General features: G+C 38.0%; 1 protein-coding gene across 8 annotated transcripts in view; it reads right to left on the reverse strand.

The window, feature by feature from the left end:
- BLTP1 (bridge-like lipid transfer protein family member 1) overlaps positions 1 to 15720 on the reverse strand; it is a 239607-nt gene that overhangs the window by 136803 nt on the left and 87084 nt on the right. For 7 of the 8 annotated variants that reach the window (XM_062199676.1, XM_062199672.1, XM_062199674.1 and 4 more), the window contains exons 21-24: positions 9804 to 10031; positions 8889 to 9026; positions 4910 to 5089; positions 2106 to 2234 (exon numbers count right to left, since the gene is read on the reverse strand). In XM_062199676.1, the coding sequence (XP_062055660.1) occupies positions 2106 to 2234; positions 4910 to 5089; positions 8889 to 9026; positions 9804 to 10031 (675 nt within the window). The remainder of the gene's footprint in view (positions 1 to 2105; positions 2235 to 4909; positions 5090 to 8888; positions 9027 to 9803; positions 10032 to 15720) is intronic. The other variant, XM_062199670.1, reaches the window with a different exon arrangement.

Here is a 15720-nt window from a genome sequence, read left to right on the forward strand (position 1 = left end):
TAATTACTTCACTAAAAAGGCCTTCTAATCCATTCTCTCTTTCCACACCTACAGGAACTCCTAAGACCCATATGTTGGGTCATTTGATAGTATTTCATAAATCTCTAACACTTTTTTTCAGTTTTCTAATTTCTTTTTATTTTTATTTTTCATCTGACTGTAAAAGCTCCAGAGATTTGTCTTCTAACTTGGATATTCTTTCTTCTGCCCCACTGAATCTATTGGTAAAGGTTTCCACTGCATCTTACTTTATCTATTCTTTATTTCCAATATTTCATTTTTATTTCTCTTTAAAATCTTTGTTTCACATGAAAAATTTTCATTCATGTCATGTATGGATTTTGTTAATTTATGGATTTACTTCTGATTACTTCTAAGTAATCTTATGATCAAATTTTGGAAATCTGTTTCTGACATTTCTTCAATCTCTTCATCTTCACATCCTAGTAATTCCTTTGGTGGCATCATGGTGTCTTCCTTATGCCTCTGTAGCTTAGTGGAGTGTCTGCTCTTTCACTGAGTACCTAGAGAGCTATGTGCTAGATGTGGCCCAGATGTCTGTTCAGTTCTCCAGGGTGAGAGGAGTATCCAAGGTGGCACTCAAGTTGGGTGTGGTAAATCTCTTTTTTTTTTTTTTTTTTTATCAGAGTGGAGGGTTTGATGCCCTCTGTGGCATATTCTCATGCTTACTTCCTCTCCTCCAAGGAGACCACTGCCTGGGAGCTAGCCCCAGTGGGTATAATATTCATCAGCACTGCTACAGAAATCACATACTGGATCCATGTAATCCTCAGTGTGAGCACAGATCCCACAACATTGAACCTCACCAGGCAATCAGAGAGCCCTGAGCATGTGGAGCTGCCCACAGTGACTGTTCAGAGACCCAGCCACAACCTGCACCCTCCCATTCAGCCACAGTGTTTTCACAGTCCTTCCCAGCACACAGGCTCCCAAAGTTATGAGCGCCCAGCCCCTGTCAATTCTCCCAGCCAGACTCAGGCATCTCCTCTCACCTGGTTGCTGACATGCAGACAAAAGTTGGCACAGCTGTTGAGTATGTCCAAAATGGTACCTGCCCTTTCTCAGCTAGTTACAGGACACCAGTGCCAAGTGGTCAAGGAGAGAGAACTCTTCTTTTTTTTCCTCTAGAATGTCAGGTACACTGTCCCCCACTGGGCTCCAAGCTGGACTCAAGCCAGGCTCTTTCCACAGCTTTATCACCAGTGGCTTGGGCTGCTGCAGAGTGGTCTCACCTCACTCTCCAAAGCTGGTGCTGAGGCTCTCAACAGCTGGGTTCCTGAGTTGTGCCTGTCCACACCCTCCACATAGATCCACAGTGTCCTTCTAATTTGTGTGGAGTTTCCTCTGCAATTTTCTCTCTAAGTCTTCCCTGAGGTTGCACTCTCTCCACTATTTTTTTTTTTTCAAACTATCTTCACCTAGACTACAGCAGTAAGCTCCCTCCCTATTCTGTCATCTTGAAATCATCCCCTGAAAAAGCATACTTCTGAAAGGGAGGAATATACCCTCTCCAAAATTCCCAAGACAAAGTGTTTATTGCACAATAACATTTTTTTCACTGCCATTGCACATGCTTTTGGGACTATTATCTACTCTTTATAAACCTGTGAAGGAAATGAGCTTTAGTCAAAGCAGTGCAATGCTGCAAGGAAGAGCACAATATCTGAAATCAAGAAACTTGGCAAATATCTCAACATTGCTTAGTCCATCACAGTACAGGCATGTTCTCCAGTGTCTGCCAAATACACCATGTGTTTAATCCCCTTCCTGCTTCAATTTCTAAATCTTTGAAACAAATATCCGAAAAGAATTTACACAATGATGCACTAAGACATCAATTTTAACTATAAGAGATAAGACACAACTTTTATAGTATCTCCATTTACTCATGAACATGTAAGTTTTAAAAATTACTTCACAATCTATCTAAATAGCTGGCGAAGAATTTGCACAGTAATTTTGTTAAGTTTAAAAAAAAACGGAATCATGTTGTTTACTTCACAGTTAAATGTATTTTTTAAAGACAATATCTCAATTTTTCATTTTTAAAAATTTCATAATGTTAGTAATATTTGTTAACATACCTTGGATTCACAGAACCGACGATCAATTCCATGTTGACATATTATTACTGACTTCGGCCTTTCCAATTCATATTCCCGACATACCACATGAAAAACAAATGTCTGTCCCCACTCCAATAGGCACGCCAGCTAAAGATAAGCAGTGACAGGTTACAACACTGTTAGTATTCTAATAAGTGTTCAGAGTTCAAAAGCTTATAAAGAATATCAGCACAGCTTTAAAGAACCCTAATACTAATATCTGTTGCTAAAAAAATCTACTTGTTAGTCAAGGACTCTTCTACCTTGACATCATTTATAAGCCTGTGTTATTTTTCATTTGTGAATGACGAAATGCAAAATGTCCCTGTTACTCCCACTTCCAATCCACTTCCTTCTAATGTGCCTGGGAAAAAAGTAGATGATGTGTGAAGTGCTTGGTCCCTTGTTATTCATTAGGAGACCCACATAAAGTTACTGGCTTGTGGCTTTGAACTAGCTAAGCCCTTGCTGTCAAGGTCAATTGAGGAATGAATCAGCAAATGGAATATCTGTCTCTCCCTCTCTATCACTCTGCCTTTCAAATCAATAAATGAATAAATCTTTTTTCAAAAATGGAAACTCATTTCAACTGAAAAATTTTTCATTTCAGCAACTTCTTTTTTTGAAAAATTATGTATTTATTTTTGAAAGTCAGAATTACTGAGAAAGGAGAGACAGAGAGATCTTTCACCTGCTGGTCATTCCCCAAATGGCTGCAATGGTCAGTGATGGGCCAGGCAGAAGCCAGGAACTTCATCTGGGTCTTCCACATGGGTGGCAGAGGCTCAAAGACTTGGGTCATCCTCTACTACTGTCTCAGGTCATTAGCAGGGAGCTGGATTGAAGTGGAACAGCTAGGGCACAAACTGGCACTCACATAGGATGCTGGAGTTGCAGGTGGCAGCTTTACCTGCTATACCACAACACTGGCCCCCATTTCAGCAACTTCTAAAGCAAATAATTTTTTTCCAGTTTACAACTTTCCTCTTAAAAAAACCTAACTGGAATATTCTGTATACAAAAGCAAATTCTCTAATAATAAATTCAATATACAATTTAATAATCACATTGAGCTACAGTTTGAAAAACTAGGTATTTAAGTGGAAAGCACTTTTGTTTATGTAAACAGAAGCTTAAGCATGTATCAAATTCTGAGCTAAATAATTTAATTTTAAAATTGATGGGAGTTGTTAACAATAAAAACTTTGAGGATGTGTGCACATGACATGATCACCCCCAAAGGAGCACATAATAAAATGAATTGAAAGTATGTCATTGTAAAAATTAAAAGAAAGACTAAGAAGGGAAGGAAGAGGGAGGGTGGGAGCATGGGTGGGAGGCAGGGTAGAGTGGGAAGTTTCACTTTGCTCCTAAATCTGTATGTTTGAAATATATGCAAGTTATTCACCTTATATAAATAAAAATTTATTAAAAAAAGATGAACACTTGTTGTGAAAAAAAAAAAACACATAAATTTCACCCATTAAAACATACAGAAAATGAAATAAACATAAAAGCACCTATGTATTCAATGAACCATGCAGGAAACTGTGATGCAAGATTCTAATGCAGAAGAAAGAGAAACATTCACCTTATGGTAAGGGTAATTCATAAACACATAAGATTCTGGCAGTCCTTAGAGTCAAAGAAATGTACACAGTAGTATAAGGTGAGCAAAGCTTTATTCCCTGAAAAAGCTGCTTTGTCATATGCTTCAGTTTATACTTATATATTTAAAGACAAGCAATGCAGGATAATAAGGAAAGGACAGGTACAAGGCCAGTTAGCATTAAATATTTCATTTCAGACATTTTCACGCAAATTGTTCATAATTCAGAAGTCATCAACCTCAAAATATCTCTTTTCAGTTCCATTCATTTTCCTAGTATTTCTAGAATACTAACATTTGCTTCCTGACAATTTCCTGTAAGCATGCAGATTCTTTATTTACTTTCTTGTCTCCACCATCTACCTCTAGATTATATGTCTCATATCCATTCTGTAACTTTTTATCAATATTGATTATCTAGCCTTTCAAAATGCCAAGATATGCATTCATATTATTGTAAATATGTAACTCAGTAGGTACAATGTAACAGTAATATGCCTATTCAACTAAATGTCAATAGTCTATTTCTAGAACTAAATAATTCTTAAGGCCTCTGAGCCTTCTAAGGATTAAATGTGATTACACCTAGGAATCTAGACCAGATTTCTTTACCAGTATATTCATTTTTGTTTTTTTTTAAAATAGTATCCACATCATTAATAGCAGGTACCAATGATGTTATCTTGTTTCAGGGAAATAAAAAGTAAAAAAAAAAAAAAAAAAAAAAAAATGTGCTACCTAATCCTTAGAATCATAAGGGCTCCTTTCAATCTTAAGAAATACATAAGAAGTGCTTAGAAAATTACTGCATATACTAGAAAAGGAAAATTCTTCCAATAGTAGAGGATAAATGAATATAATTTTAATTCATATTAACTTGATTTCTAGGTCAGTTCTCATTCTGAGTTTTTACCAAACAACCTCTCAGATTTTTGCCAGTATTATATAGGACTACAAACATTATATCCATCAATTATACTTGGCTCAGGAGAGCAAAATTTGCCTCTGACTCATCTATTGATAAGAAAATTCTGAATAGCAAGATGACTTCTGTCAGAATGCCATCAGTGGAAACACAATGAACAATCCAACAGGTACTTAAGTTATTTTTGAGAACATGAGTAAGGAAAGTAAAAAGGAAATAAGTCAGGCAATTATATTTTGAGAATCATACCTGTGGTGCTGTGACCTTAGCTGTAAGGCTCCCAGCCTGCACATCAATTAGCCATGCATATTCTAAGGAGTCACTTCCCAAAGGAAGACCTTCTGCTGAGAACATAGCATGTGCTCTCAGCTGGAGACCTGAAAGATTGATGTGACCTTCCCTAAGGACTTCATCCACAGGAGGTCGCTGCTGAAAACAGTAATGATACTTTAAGAAATACAAGGAAATCACAATACAATGTCTAGCTTCCACCCCATCCCCTACCCTAGGCAAAGATGAACAACAAAATCATGCTATCTGGAAAATAAAGACTCAAATCCACAAGTTCCTAACACGACTGTGAACCCATGATAGTAGTATGAATTAAGCTTTTTAGCAACAATACTTGAGAACCCAACTACAAAGGAAACTAGATCCTAAAAAGTATGCAAACCCCTTCCTGGTGACTACCTCTAAAAATAAAAAGAAACTAGTACTCTGAAAGACAGTGCAATAGGAATCATATTAAATTTATTTTTATTTTTATTTTTTATTTGACAGGTAGAGTTATAGACAGTGAGAAAGAGACAGACAGAGAGAAAGGTCTTCCTTCCATTGGTTCCCTCCCCAAATGGCCGCCACAGCCGGCGCTGCACCTATCTGAAGCCAGGAGCCAGGTGCTTCTTCCTGGTCTCCCATGCGGGTGCGGAAGCCCAAACACCTGGGCCATCCTCCACTGCCTTCCCGGGCTATAGCAGAGAGCTGGACTGGAAGAGAAGCAACCGGGACCAGAACCCAGCACCCGGGTTTACCCACTACATCATGGCACCCGACCCTTACAGTTTTTTTTAAATGCATGTTCTTACTTCCAGACTGTAACATGTTACCAAAGCACTACATACTTCTTTTCCTTACAGCACTTTTTACCCTTGAAATTATTTATCTTAAATTTTCTCAATATTTATCTCAAGATTTATTTATTTATTTCAGTACACCAATAGATTAAGTTCCAAATTTTATTACAGTATGAATGATATGAGGGATGTCTTTCAAGTTCAATATCTTGAAACCTGTAAATGCTGGTTTTTTTTTTGGGGGGGGGGGAGGTGCATTTGGTTTTTTGTTGTTGATTTGCTTTGGAAATAGTTTTTGCAGATATAATCAAGTTAAGGTGAGGTTGTCCTAAATTAAGGTGGGCCCAAATATGACTGGTAATCTTACAAGAAAAAAAAAAAAATGGGATGCACAGACCCAGGGAGAGAATGCCACTAAAAATGAAGGCAGAGATCTGAATAATCCACGTACAAGCGAAGGAAGGCCAAGAGAAGACAGCAATCACCAAAAGCTCAGAAGAAGCAAGAAAGAAAATTCCTCTGCAGTCTGAAGAGAGGGGATAGTACTGCCAGCACCTTGATTTAGAACTTGGATTGTCCAAACATGGAGAAGATAAATTTGCTACCTAAAGCCACCAAGTTTTGTTTCTTCGTTTCAGCAACCCTCAGAAACTGATACATAAGATGTTCATACAGTAAAAGGTGTGTGGTTTCATAAAAGGAACGTAGTTAAGACTGCATTAAGACAAATGCTACCAGAAATAATCAGCTACAGATGCATGGCCCATGACTGAACCTTGGGAGTAGCCAAAGTGTGAAACCACCCACTGTGAAAGAACAGTAACTAAAACAGAGACAAATAAAAAATGTCTTAGGAAGTCATGTCAATATTATAAAATGTAAGCAAGTTAAGCAGATACGCAAATTCCAAAGGCACATATATGGTCACTTGTCTCTGGGTGAATTACGAAGTGCTAATCATCTAGGAAACAGAGTACCACCAGGACTTCCCTTCCACTTCAGAACCTTCTTGTCTAATTCCAAATAAAGTATATTTTTAATTCCATCTCTTTCTAAGTCTGCCTTACATCTATAATAAGGGCTAATGTAAACTTTCATAATGAGCTCAACAAAATGGATTTTGTTTTGTTTTGTTTTTTAGGCATGTATCTGGTAAAGCCCTTTCAAAGTACAGTGATCATGCTAAGTTGAAGTAATACCAAGTGGAAACAGAGATGCTTATCTAAGAGTATTAGAACTAACCCCTATTGAGATTTTCCCTTTATTAATTTCTTTAATGACTGAAGAAAGGAGACGGTTTTCTTTTCCATATACTCACCTCCCAAAATAAAAAATACTCAATTCTAATGACCCACTAATTACAAGAAAACAACAGTTATTTTTAAAGTTTCTATCCTAGTTAAAGTGTCATGCAAGTGAGATCCTTGAGAAGGTGGTTCTGTGTTGTCATTTTGATAGTCACATGAACAAACACGGGTGTTGAAATGACATGGAACTAGGCACACACATTGTACTCATGTTGATTTTCTTGTCTTTTTTTTTTTTCCTTTTGACAGGCAGAGTGGACAGCAAGAGAGAGAGACAGGGAGAAAGGTCTTCCTTTTACCATTGGTTCACCCTCCAATGGCTGCTGCAGCTGGCATGCTGCGGCCAGCACACTGCGCTGATTCGAAGCCAGGAGCCAGGTGCTTCTCCTGGTCTCCCATGCGGGTGCAGGGCCCAAGCACTTGGGCCATCCTCCACTGCACTTCCAGGCCACAGCAGAGAGCTGGGTCTTGATATCATACTATAATCAAGTAAAATTATACTGAAGGAGAACTGGGTTAAAGGCACACACAGGACCTTTCCACAGTATTATTGCAACTTTCTATGAATCTAAAATTATTCCAAAATAAAACTTTTACAAAAGGATTCTGGGGCAAAAAAAAAAAAAATGACTGGTATATGTTAAGTGCTAAGCTTTACTTATTATGATATGATCTATATCAAAACATGTGTATGATAAAAACAAAATAAAATTTTATGAAGAAAAATATAGCCAGCTATCACAAAAAAGTTAAAAGGGGATAACTATTTTAAATGAAATTATCAGTTATTACATATAATATATAATAAACAATCATTGATTGATGATGACTTGAAGGTGTCAGAGTCATCTTGACACTTACATTTTACTTTGCCTTGTATTAAAACCCAGTTAGGGGCCAGTGCTGTGGCGTAGCAGGTAAAAGCCTCCATCTGTGAGGCCAGCATTCCCTATGGCCTGGTTCAAGTCGTAGCTGTTCAACTTCAGATCCAGCTCTCTGCCAGAAAAGCAGCAGAAGATGGCCCAAGTGCTTGGGTCCCTGCACCCATGTGTGAGACCCAGAAGCTCCTGACTCCTGGCTTCAGATCGGCTCAGCTCCGGTCCTTGTGGCCATTTTTGGGGGTGAACCAGCAAATGGAAGATCTCTCTCCTTCTCTCTCTCCTACCCTCTCAACTCTAACTCTGCCTTTCAAATAAATAAATAAATCTTTCTAAAAAAAATTCATTTATATTTCTAAGTCACACAACTTAAAAGCAGGGAGTGGCTCTAAAGCATTGTGAAGTGCCAAGAGAATTCATTTGGCATTTGAAAAATAATACAGCAATAATCTACACAGGAATGTAATGAATATTCATTTGATGACTATCACTGGTTCTCTTCCAAAAAAGGCACAGAGATTTCTTGAAGGAATTAAAAAAGTGCCTTGCAAGTATGTTAGATGACTAAGAGCAAATCATTCACCATGTACATATATATGTTTTGAAATTTTATGGCATTGGTTAATATTAATACATGTCATGTTTTTTAGCAAAATCCACCAATATTTTATATAGTTAATCTTTCCCTTTTGTAAGAACATAAGAAAGAAAGCATTTTTTCCAATTCTGAAAAAAAAAGATATAAAATATATAATTGGTATTACATAAATAGGAACTCAAAATAAAAAAAAAGATTCTTGAAATAACTGTCATACATGTATGCTCACGTATAAAACTTAACCTAGTTAAATTAAATGTTTCTAATTTAAACACTTATACATTCTATGTACAGAAAGTAATACATCCATCTTAACCCATAGTGATAAATAATAAACCTCTAAATCTCTACCAAATCTCACTTTCGTATTACCTGATAGTTATCACTGACAAACACATTCAAGGGTGACAGGACAAGTTGTAGCATAGTTTCTCTAAATCCTTTTTTCATCTCAAAACATAGTCTTTCCAAGAAAGCTGTAGGACACTCAGGACCATCTGTAGTTCCATGCTGTCATCAAGCAAAATACCATAATTAGGATACAGAAAAATTGAAGAGTAAGGAAGTACAGGAAACAGAAATTACATTTTTAATATGATTAAGAGATTTTGATCTTTCAAAAGGAGAAACACTGCTTGCTTATAAAATAGGTATTTGGCAATGTCCAAGAAAGGGTATCAGCTGCACTAATCCAATACAAGGTACATGACATGGAGTTAGTATGCAGCACAATGTTGTAGGGTCACCTCCTCCTTATTTGGCCCTGCTCCAAATTTCCGAGTTCTGGAGGCAGTATAATCTTATTCCTGGTCAGCACCAGGAATAGGTGAAAAGGGTATCCTCATAATGAATCACAATATTTAGCTAGATCCAAACCTTTAGCAAAATTCAACCTCCAGGGTCAAGACAGAAATTTGATTTTGGAATAGGTCCACCATAAGGCCCTAAAGTGGTCTCAGTTCTGGAGAAAAATGCTAAGAAAATGTAAAACAAAATATTTATCAGACTAAGAATAAACCCAACAACTCAATATCATGACAAAATATCCTAAAGTTACATGAACAGTACAGAGGAATTAATATAAAAGAAAAATAATAACATTACCAGTGGTCAAATACTATAAAGAAAACAAGTTATCTTTAGTAAAAGGATAAATTTAACTTAGTTCTTGAATCTGAATTTTTTTTCCTTTATAAGAATACATATGCATAGGTACACATATACACTTCCTATGCTAGGTGGACATCATAATAACACGGCAGACTATTTTGATATGTAAACACTTACAACAGGAAGACGCCCATGAACTTTGTACAAATTAACAAGTACTGTAATATCCCAAGGACGCAATGTAAGTGGATGAATTGACTTGGCTGAACTTTCATTTTCCTTTTTGTCATTTTCCATTCCAACAGCAGTCCACCCAGAGCTGGATGATGTTGACAGTGACAAAACAGGACTTGAAATAACCTCTTCAAAATCCATATACATGTCATCTTCTCCAAAGTAGTTTTCCTAAAAATATTAAAAAAAAAAAAAAAAAAAAAAAAAACAGCCATAAGAAGAAATAGGAAATGGATTCTTACCTACGACCTCAAAATCTTACTGTAATCAACTATAACCATCAGGTCTATTTCTTCAAGCTGAAAAAATACAAATGTATGGAGCCTTTAAAAAGTTCATGCAAAATGAATATATTGAAAAAACTATGGGCCAGCGCAGTGGCTCACTTGGCTAATCCTCTGCCTGCGGCGCCGGCACCCTGGGTTCTGGTTCCAATTGGGGTGCCGGATTCTGTCCCGGTTGCTCCTCTTCCAATCCAGCTGTCTGCTGTGGCCCGGGAGGGCAGTGGAGGATGGCCCAAGTGCTTGGGCCCTGCACCCGCATGGGAGACCAGGAAGAAGCACCTGGTTCCTGGCTTCGGATTAGCGCAGCGCTGGCCGTAGCGGCCATTTAGGGGGTTAACCAACGGAAAGGAAGACCTTTCTCTCTCTAACTCTGCCGTCCAAAAACAAACAAACAAAACTATATAGGTATTTCAAAGATTTTTACATCAAAATAAACATTTTTGATGATTTTCTACTTTCTCAAATTCCAAACCTAGAACTAAACGTACATTTATTTTGGTGCTAAAAAATCTTGAAATTCAGGTATACAAGTAAGCATACTTAAGATACACATAAGCTACTTAGCAAATAAATATTTTGTAGCAAAAAGTTTCAAAAGTTTATGGTAAACTTTCAAGATACCACCCCCCGTTATAACAAGATCTTAGAATTTTGGTCCTCAAAGAGATCTTCAACAGTTTGTATGGTTCAGTAGTTTTCAATCTTCACTTCTCAAACTTCTGAGGTAATGCCCAGGGACATCCTTTAGGGGAAGCAAACTGACTAGCTGAAATATCAATTTGGCTAAATCCAGCTATATAATCCAGTTGGAATATTTACCAGAAATATCTGAACACCTTTAATGACAATGTCCAATTTTGGTTACTAATAAAAGTCTGTTACCAATAGTTATCAAACTTTCTTTCAGGAATGAGCATTTGACAAAGCTATAAAGATGATACCTGACATACCTTCATCACATATCAGAATGCCTGGTTTAGAGCCTTGGCTCCACTTTTTATTCCAGTTTCCTACTATTGTGCTTCCTGAAAGACAGCAGGTGATGGCTCAAGTGCTTAGATCCCTGACACCCATGTGGGAGATCAGAACTATATTCCGGGCTCCTAATTTTGACCCAGTTCAGTCCCTACTGTTGCAGGCATTTGGGAAATGAACCAACAAATGGAAATCTCTATCTCTTTCTCTCTGCCTTTCCAACAAATAACTTTTTTAAATTAAAAAGATATTTCCTTTCTTTAAAAAACATTTTGATTAATTTATTTGAAAGACAGAGTCATACAGAGAGTGGGAGATACTGAGAGAGACAGAAAGTTCTTCCATCCACTGGTTCATTCCCCCAAATGGTTGCAACAGCCAGGCTTGGGCCAGGAGTTTCATCTAGGTCTTCCCATGTGGGCACAGAGGCCCAAGGATTTGGGCCATCTTTGTCTGCTTTCCCAGACACATTAGCAGGGAGCTGGATAGGAAATGGAGCAGCCAGGATTCCAACCAGTACCCTTATGGGAAGCTAGCATTGCAGGCAGTGGGGCTTAACCTGTTATACCACAATGCTGGCTCCCCAACTTCCTTTCACATAGCTTATCCTGTTTTTTGTATGCAGAAGTGTTTCAATATTTAATATTCTGATTTCTTTGGTATCAAAATTTAAATATGGTTTTAAATCAAATTCTATATTTTTCATTAATTCCCAATTTAGATTTTGCCTATTTGATCTATGACTTAGTATACAAAAGTTAAATATTTCTATTAACAATTTTAACTGCATTTATTAAATGTTAGAACTAAGTAGATATTATTGGTAAATTTTGCAGTTTGGTTATTGACAAATTTATTTTCTGGCTAGGCTGATGGACATCAGGCTAATATCTTTTCATAGGAAAACACGTGTAAGAGCTTAATGTCTTACCATTAATAGAGGAAATAATACTCATATTAAAATCCAAAATCCACTGACCCACCAAATCAGTACTTTTCCCTCTATTCACTATTGCTGACAATCTCTAAACATTATAGACTCAACTTGAAATTTGCTTAAAATCTTGAAAATTGGTCTTATAATCCTGAAACACAGACAAATTCAACAAAAATATATAGGTAAATAAACATAGGGTTATAGGGTCTGGTGCTCTGGCGTAGAAGGTTAAGCCTCTGGCTGCAGTGCCAGCATCTATATGGGTTTGGTTTGAGTCCTGTGTTAGCTTTCAATATACTAACACTTGTCAACAAAATCAGTTACCATCACTTATTAGGCTAATATTAAATAAAACTAGTCTATAAATCATTTCTTTAAAATGTTTTTCTTGTAGTTTCCTTCATTATCCTACAACATTTAATCTTAAAAGAATACAGATTCCTAAAAGTCATCTCAATCAAGAGGAAAAATATTTTCTTGGATCTAATGTTCAATTTGTTGCTAACCCACTTTCCACCTAATTATCTATAACGGGAATAATATATCAAATTCATTAGTGAATGCTGAATGCCCAATATAGTAAATGACATTTACTAATCTTTATTAAATGTGTTAATGACCATCTTTTTGAAGAGTTACAAAATGTCAGGAGTCAATTATTTTTTCTTAGTTCTTTTTTTTTTAATTTCATAAATGTGAATTTACAAAGTGCAACTTTTGTATTGTTGTGGCTTCCCCTCCCCCTCAACCTCCCTCCCTCCATGTCAGGAGTCTTAAAAACTTAATACATTTGTACTTACTGAATATTACCAACAAAGTGTACTCTTAAAGTGGTAATTCCCATTAAAAATTAGTCTAAAGTTTAATGCTGGGTATCTGATTTAAGTGTTTTTCTTTTTAAAATGTGTGCTATGATTACAGTATTTATCCCCTGGAACTCATGTTGGAGTTTAGTCCCCAAAATATTATGTTAATTAGGTACTAAAAGGATGGAAACTTAATCCAATTCTGGTGTTCAGAGGTGAAGTGTTTGGGAAGTATTTAGATTGGAATGGGTTACTTAGAGTAGAGACCAAGGTCTGAATCCTGGCAGCTGTATAAGGGATGAGGAAGAGTGGCAGAGACGCACAGATACCATGTAGATATACAGACAAAAGCATTCCATTTCCCTTGCCATGTAACATCATGCGCCATTCAGGACTCTGCCAGCAAGAACACCATCACCAGAAGCCAAATCAATGGAACTTGCTCAATCATGAACTGTGAACTTCCTGAACCATAAGCTAAAATACAACTCTTTCCTTTATAAAGTTAGGCTGATTCAGGTATACTGATGAAAAGTTGAACAGTATAATATGTAAATTCATTAAGATTAATTTCTTAAGTATACACACAGACACACACACACTCACACACACAATACCAAAAGGTTAAGTGGTAACATATTATGACATGCTATTATTGTATTTTAACAGTAATAAATGTATGTAAATATTTACAAATACAAATAAAACTTCCATTTCTGTTTTACAGTAGAGGTATACAAAATTAATCTTTAAAAAATCATTGGCAGCAGAGTTGGATCACTGGAAATGGACCTGCCCTGGAGTCGAAGGATGCCCAGGTCAGAGCCACAGATCTTATTGGCTCTAAGCTGAAAAGCCCTTCACTCAGCCCAGCTTCCAAAGTGACCACTGCAGCTGAGGGGACAGCCAAGTAGGGTCAGTAACATTGCAGGCAGAACTGTAAATTTCTTGTTAGAGATGCCACCTGCCTTTACCTGGCCAGCTCTCCTCCCAGGCCAGCTAAGTAATGAAAGTCAACAGGGTGCCTTCCCCAAGGAGGTTCACACCTCCCTTAGGATGTACCCCATGTGAAGAGATAGATAGGTCTGGGCCTCTTAACTTACAAGCCCACCAGATTATTAACAAGCCCCCTCTGTCAGGTTCTATTTGCCTCTCAATCAGAAAACTTAATTGTAGCTTAGACAGCACCTTTCTTAGCTCCTCTAATAATGACTCTGTCCTTTGTTCTAGGCCCTGTCTAGCACACTTGGGCCTCATTCCTTTGTAATCATAACCTCTACTCTACCTCCAATGGCTCTACTCCCAACCTGTGTGTACTGACGGTCCTCTTCCCCATTTAATGCTGTTTAATTGTTCAGAATTTCTCTACAGACAAACCCCTCTACCTACAAAAGATGAGTGACTTTTCTTCCGGTCTTGGCTGGAATCAGCTTTAAGCCACATCCATCAAACTGTCCCCACAAGGGTCCAGAGACACCCCCCCCTCCATTTCCTCTCCTCTATGAAATCCTCTCATTACCTGGTTAATGCCACTCTTAGGATCATTGGTTACTATTCTCACCCTGTCTTTTATACTACAGTGTCTAAGTGTTTACAGCAGGTTATAATGGAACAAACAAAGGCCTTCAACAACCAGGCGGTCAACCAAATGCTGCTACAAGGATATACTCGGCTCCCCACCCAGGAGACAGCGGCCTGAGACATCACCCCATGCCAGCGAAGAGTACCTCGTCGCCCGATGTCAGCAGCAAGTAGCTCTAAAGACAGATCATTGTCCCTCTACCCCTCCTGGACTTTTGGGACTAATGTAATCCCATACAACTCCTGCTTTATAAAAAATAAAAGGGGGGAATGTTAGGAAACTGGGGCAGTTTTAGCCAGGTGGCCGCATGGCCCAGCTACCTGAGCCAGGCTCCACCCCCCATCCTAATGTGATCTGCTGCTCCTGCTTCCCTGCCTGCCCTCAGGCAAAGTTTCAAAAGGGCCTGTTCCTGAACATATGCTCTCTCAGCTCTTCCCTCCTGCTCTCTTGGTTCTTCTCTCTTGGCCCTTCTCTCCTGCGCTCTCTTGGCCTCTCTTGGCTCCTCTCATCTCTCTTCTCTCTCCTCTCTGCTCTCTCCTCTCTCTTAGCTCCTCTACTCTCTGCTTCTCTCTTGTACTCTTTCTCTCTCTTTCCCTTTGCCGCCCCTTCACTCCGGTCTGTTGGGTGTTCCCCAATAAACCCTTTCCCTTAAAAAAAAAAAAAAAAGAGGGAGGTGCCTTTCTGTGAAGGGAGGAGAGAACTTTCACTTTGACTATGACCTTGTCTAAATATGATCAGAGTCAGTGAACTCAGAAGGCTTCCATAGCCTTGGCAACTCATGACGGGAGCCTAGGGTGGTTACTGGTGCCATAAACTACAGTGTCAATTTGTTGGGTCAACAACAGGAGTCACTGTACACTTGCTCCTCATGTGGGATCTCTGTCCTTAATGTGCTATACATTGTGATTTAATGCTATAACTAGTACTCCAACAGTATGTTTCACTTTGTGTTTCTGTGTGGGTGCAAACTGTTGAAATCTTTACTTAATATATACTAAATTGATCTTCTGTATATAAAGAGAATTGAAAATGAATCTTGAAGTGAATGGAAGGGGAGAGGGAGCGGGAGAGGGGAGGGTTGCGGGTGGGAGGAAAATTATGGGGGGGGGGGAAGCCACTGTAATCCACGTAATCCATAAGCTGTACTTCGGAAATTTATATTCATTAAATAAAAGTTAAAAAAAAAATCATTGGCAGCCAGCACTGTGGCATAATAGATAAAGCCACTGCCCTTAGTTCCAGCATCCCATATGGGCACCAGTTGGACTCCCAGCTG

The sequence above is a fragment of the Lepus europaeus genome, chromosome 8 (genome assembly GCF_033115175.1).
Source record: "Lepus europaeus isolate LE1 chromosome 8, mLepTim1.pri, whole genome shotgun sequence".
NCBI lineage: Eukaryota > Metazoa > Chordata > Mammalia > Lagomorpha > Leporidae > Lepus > Lepus europaeus.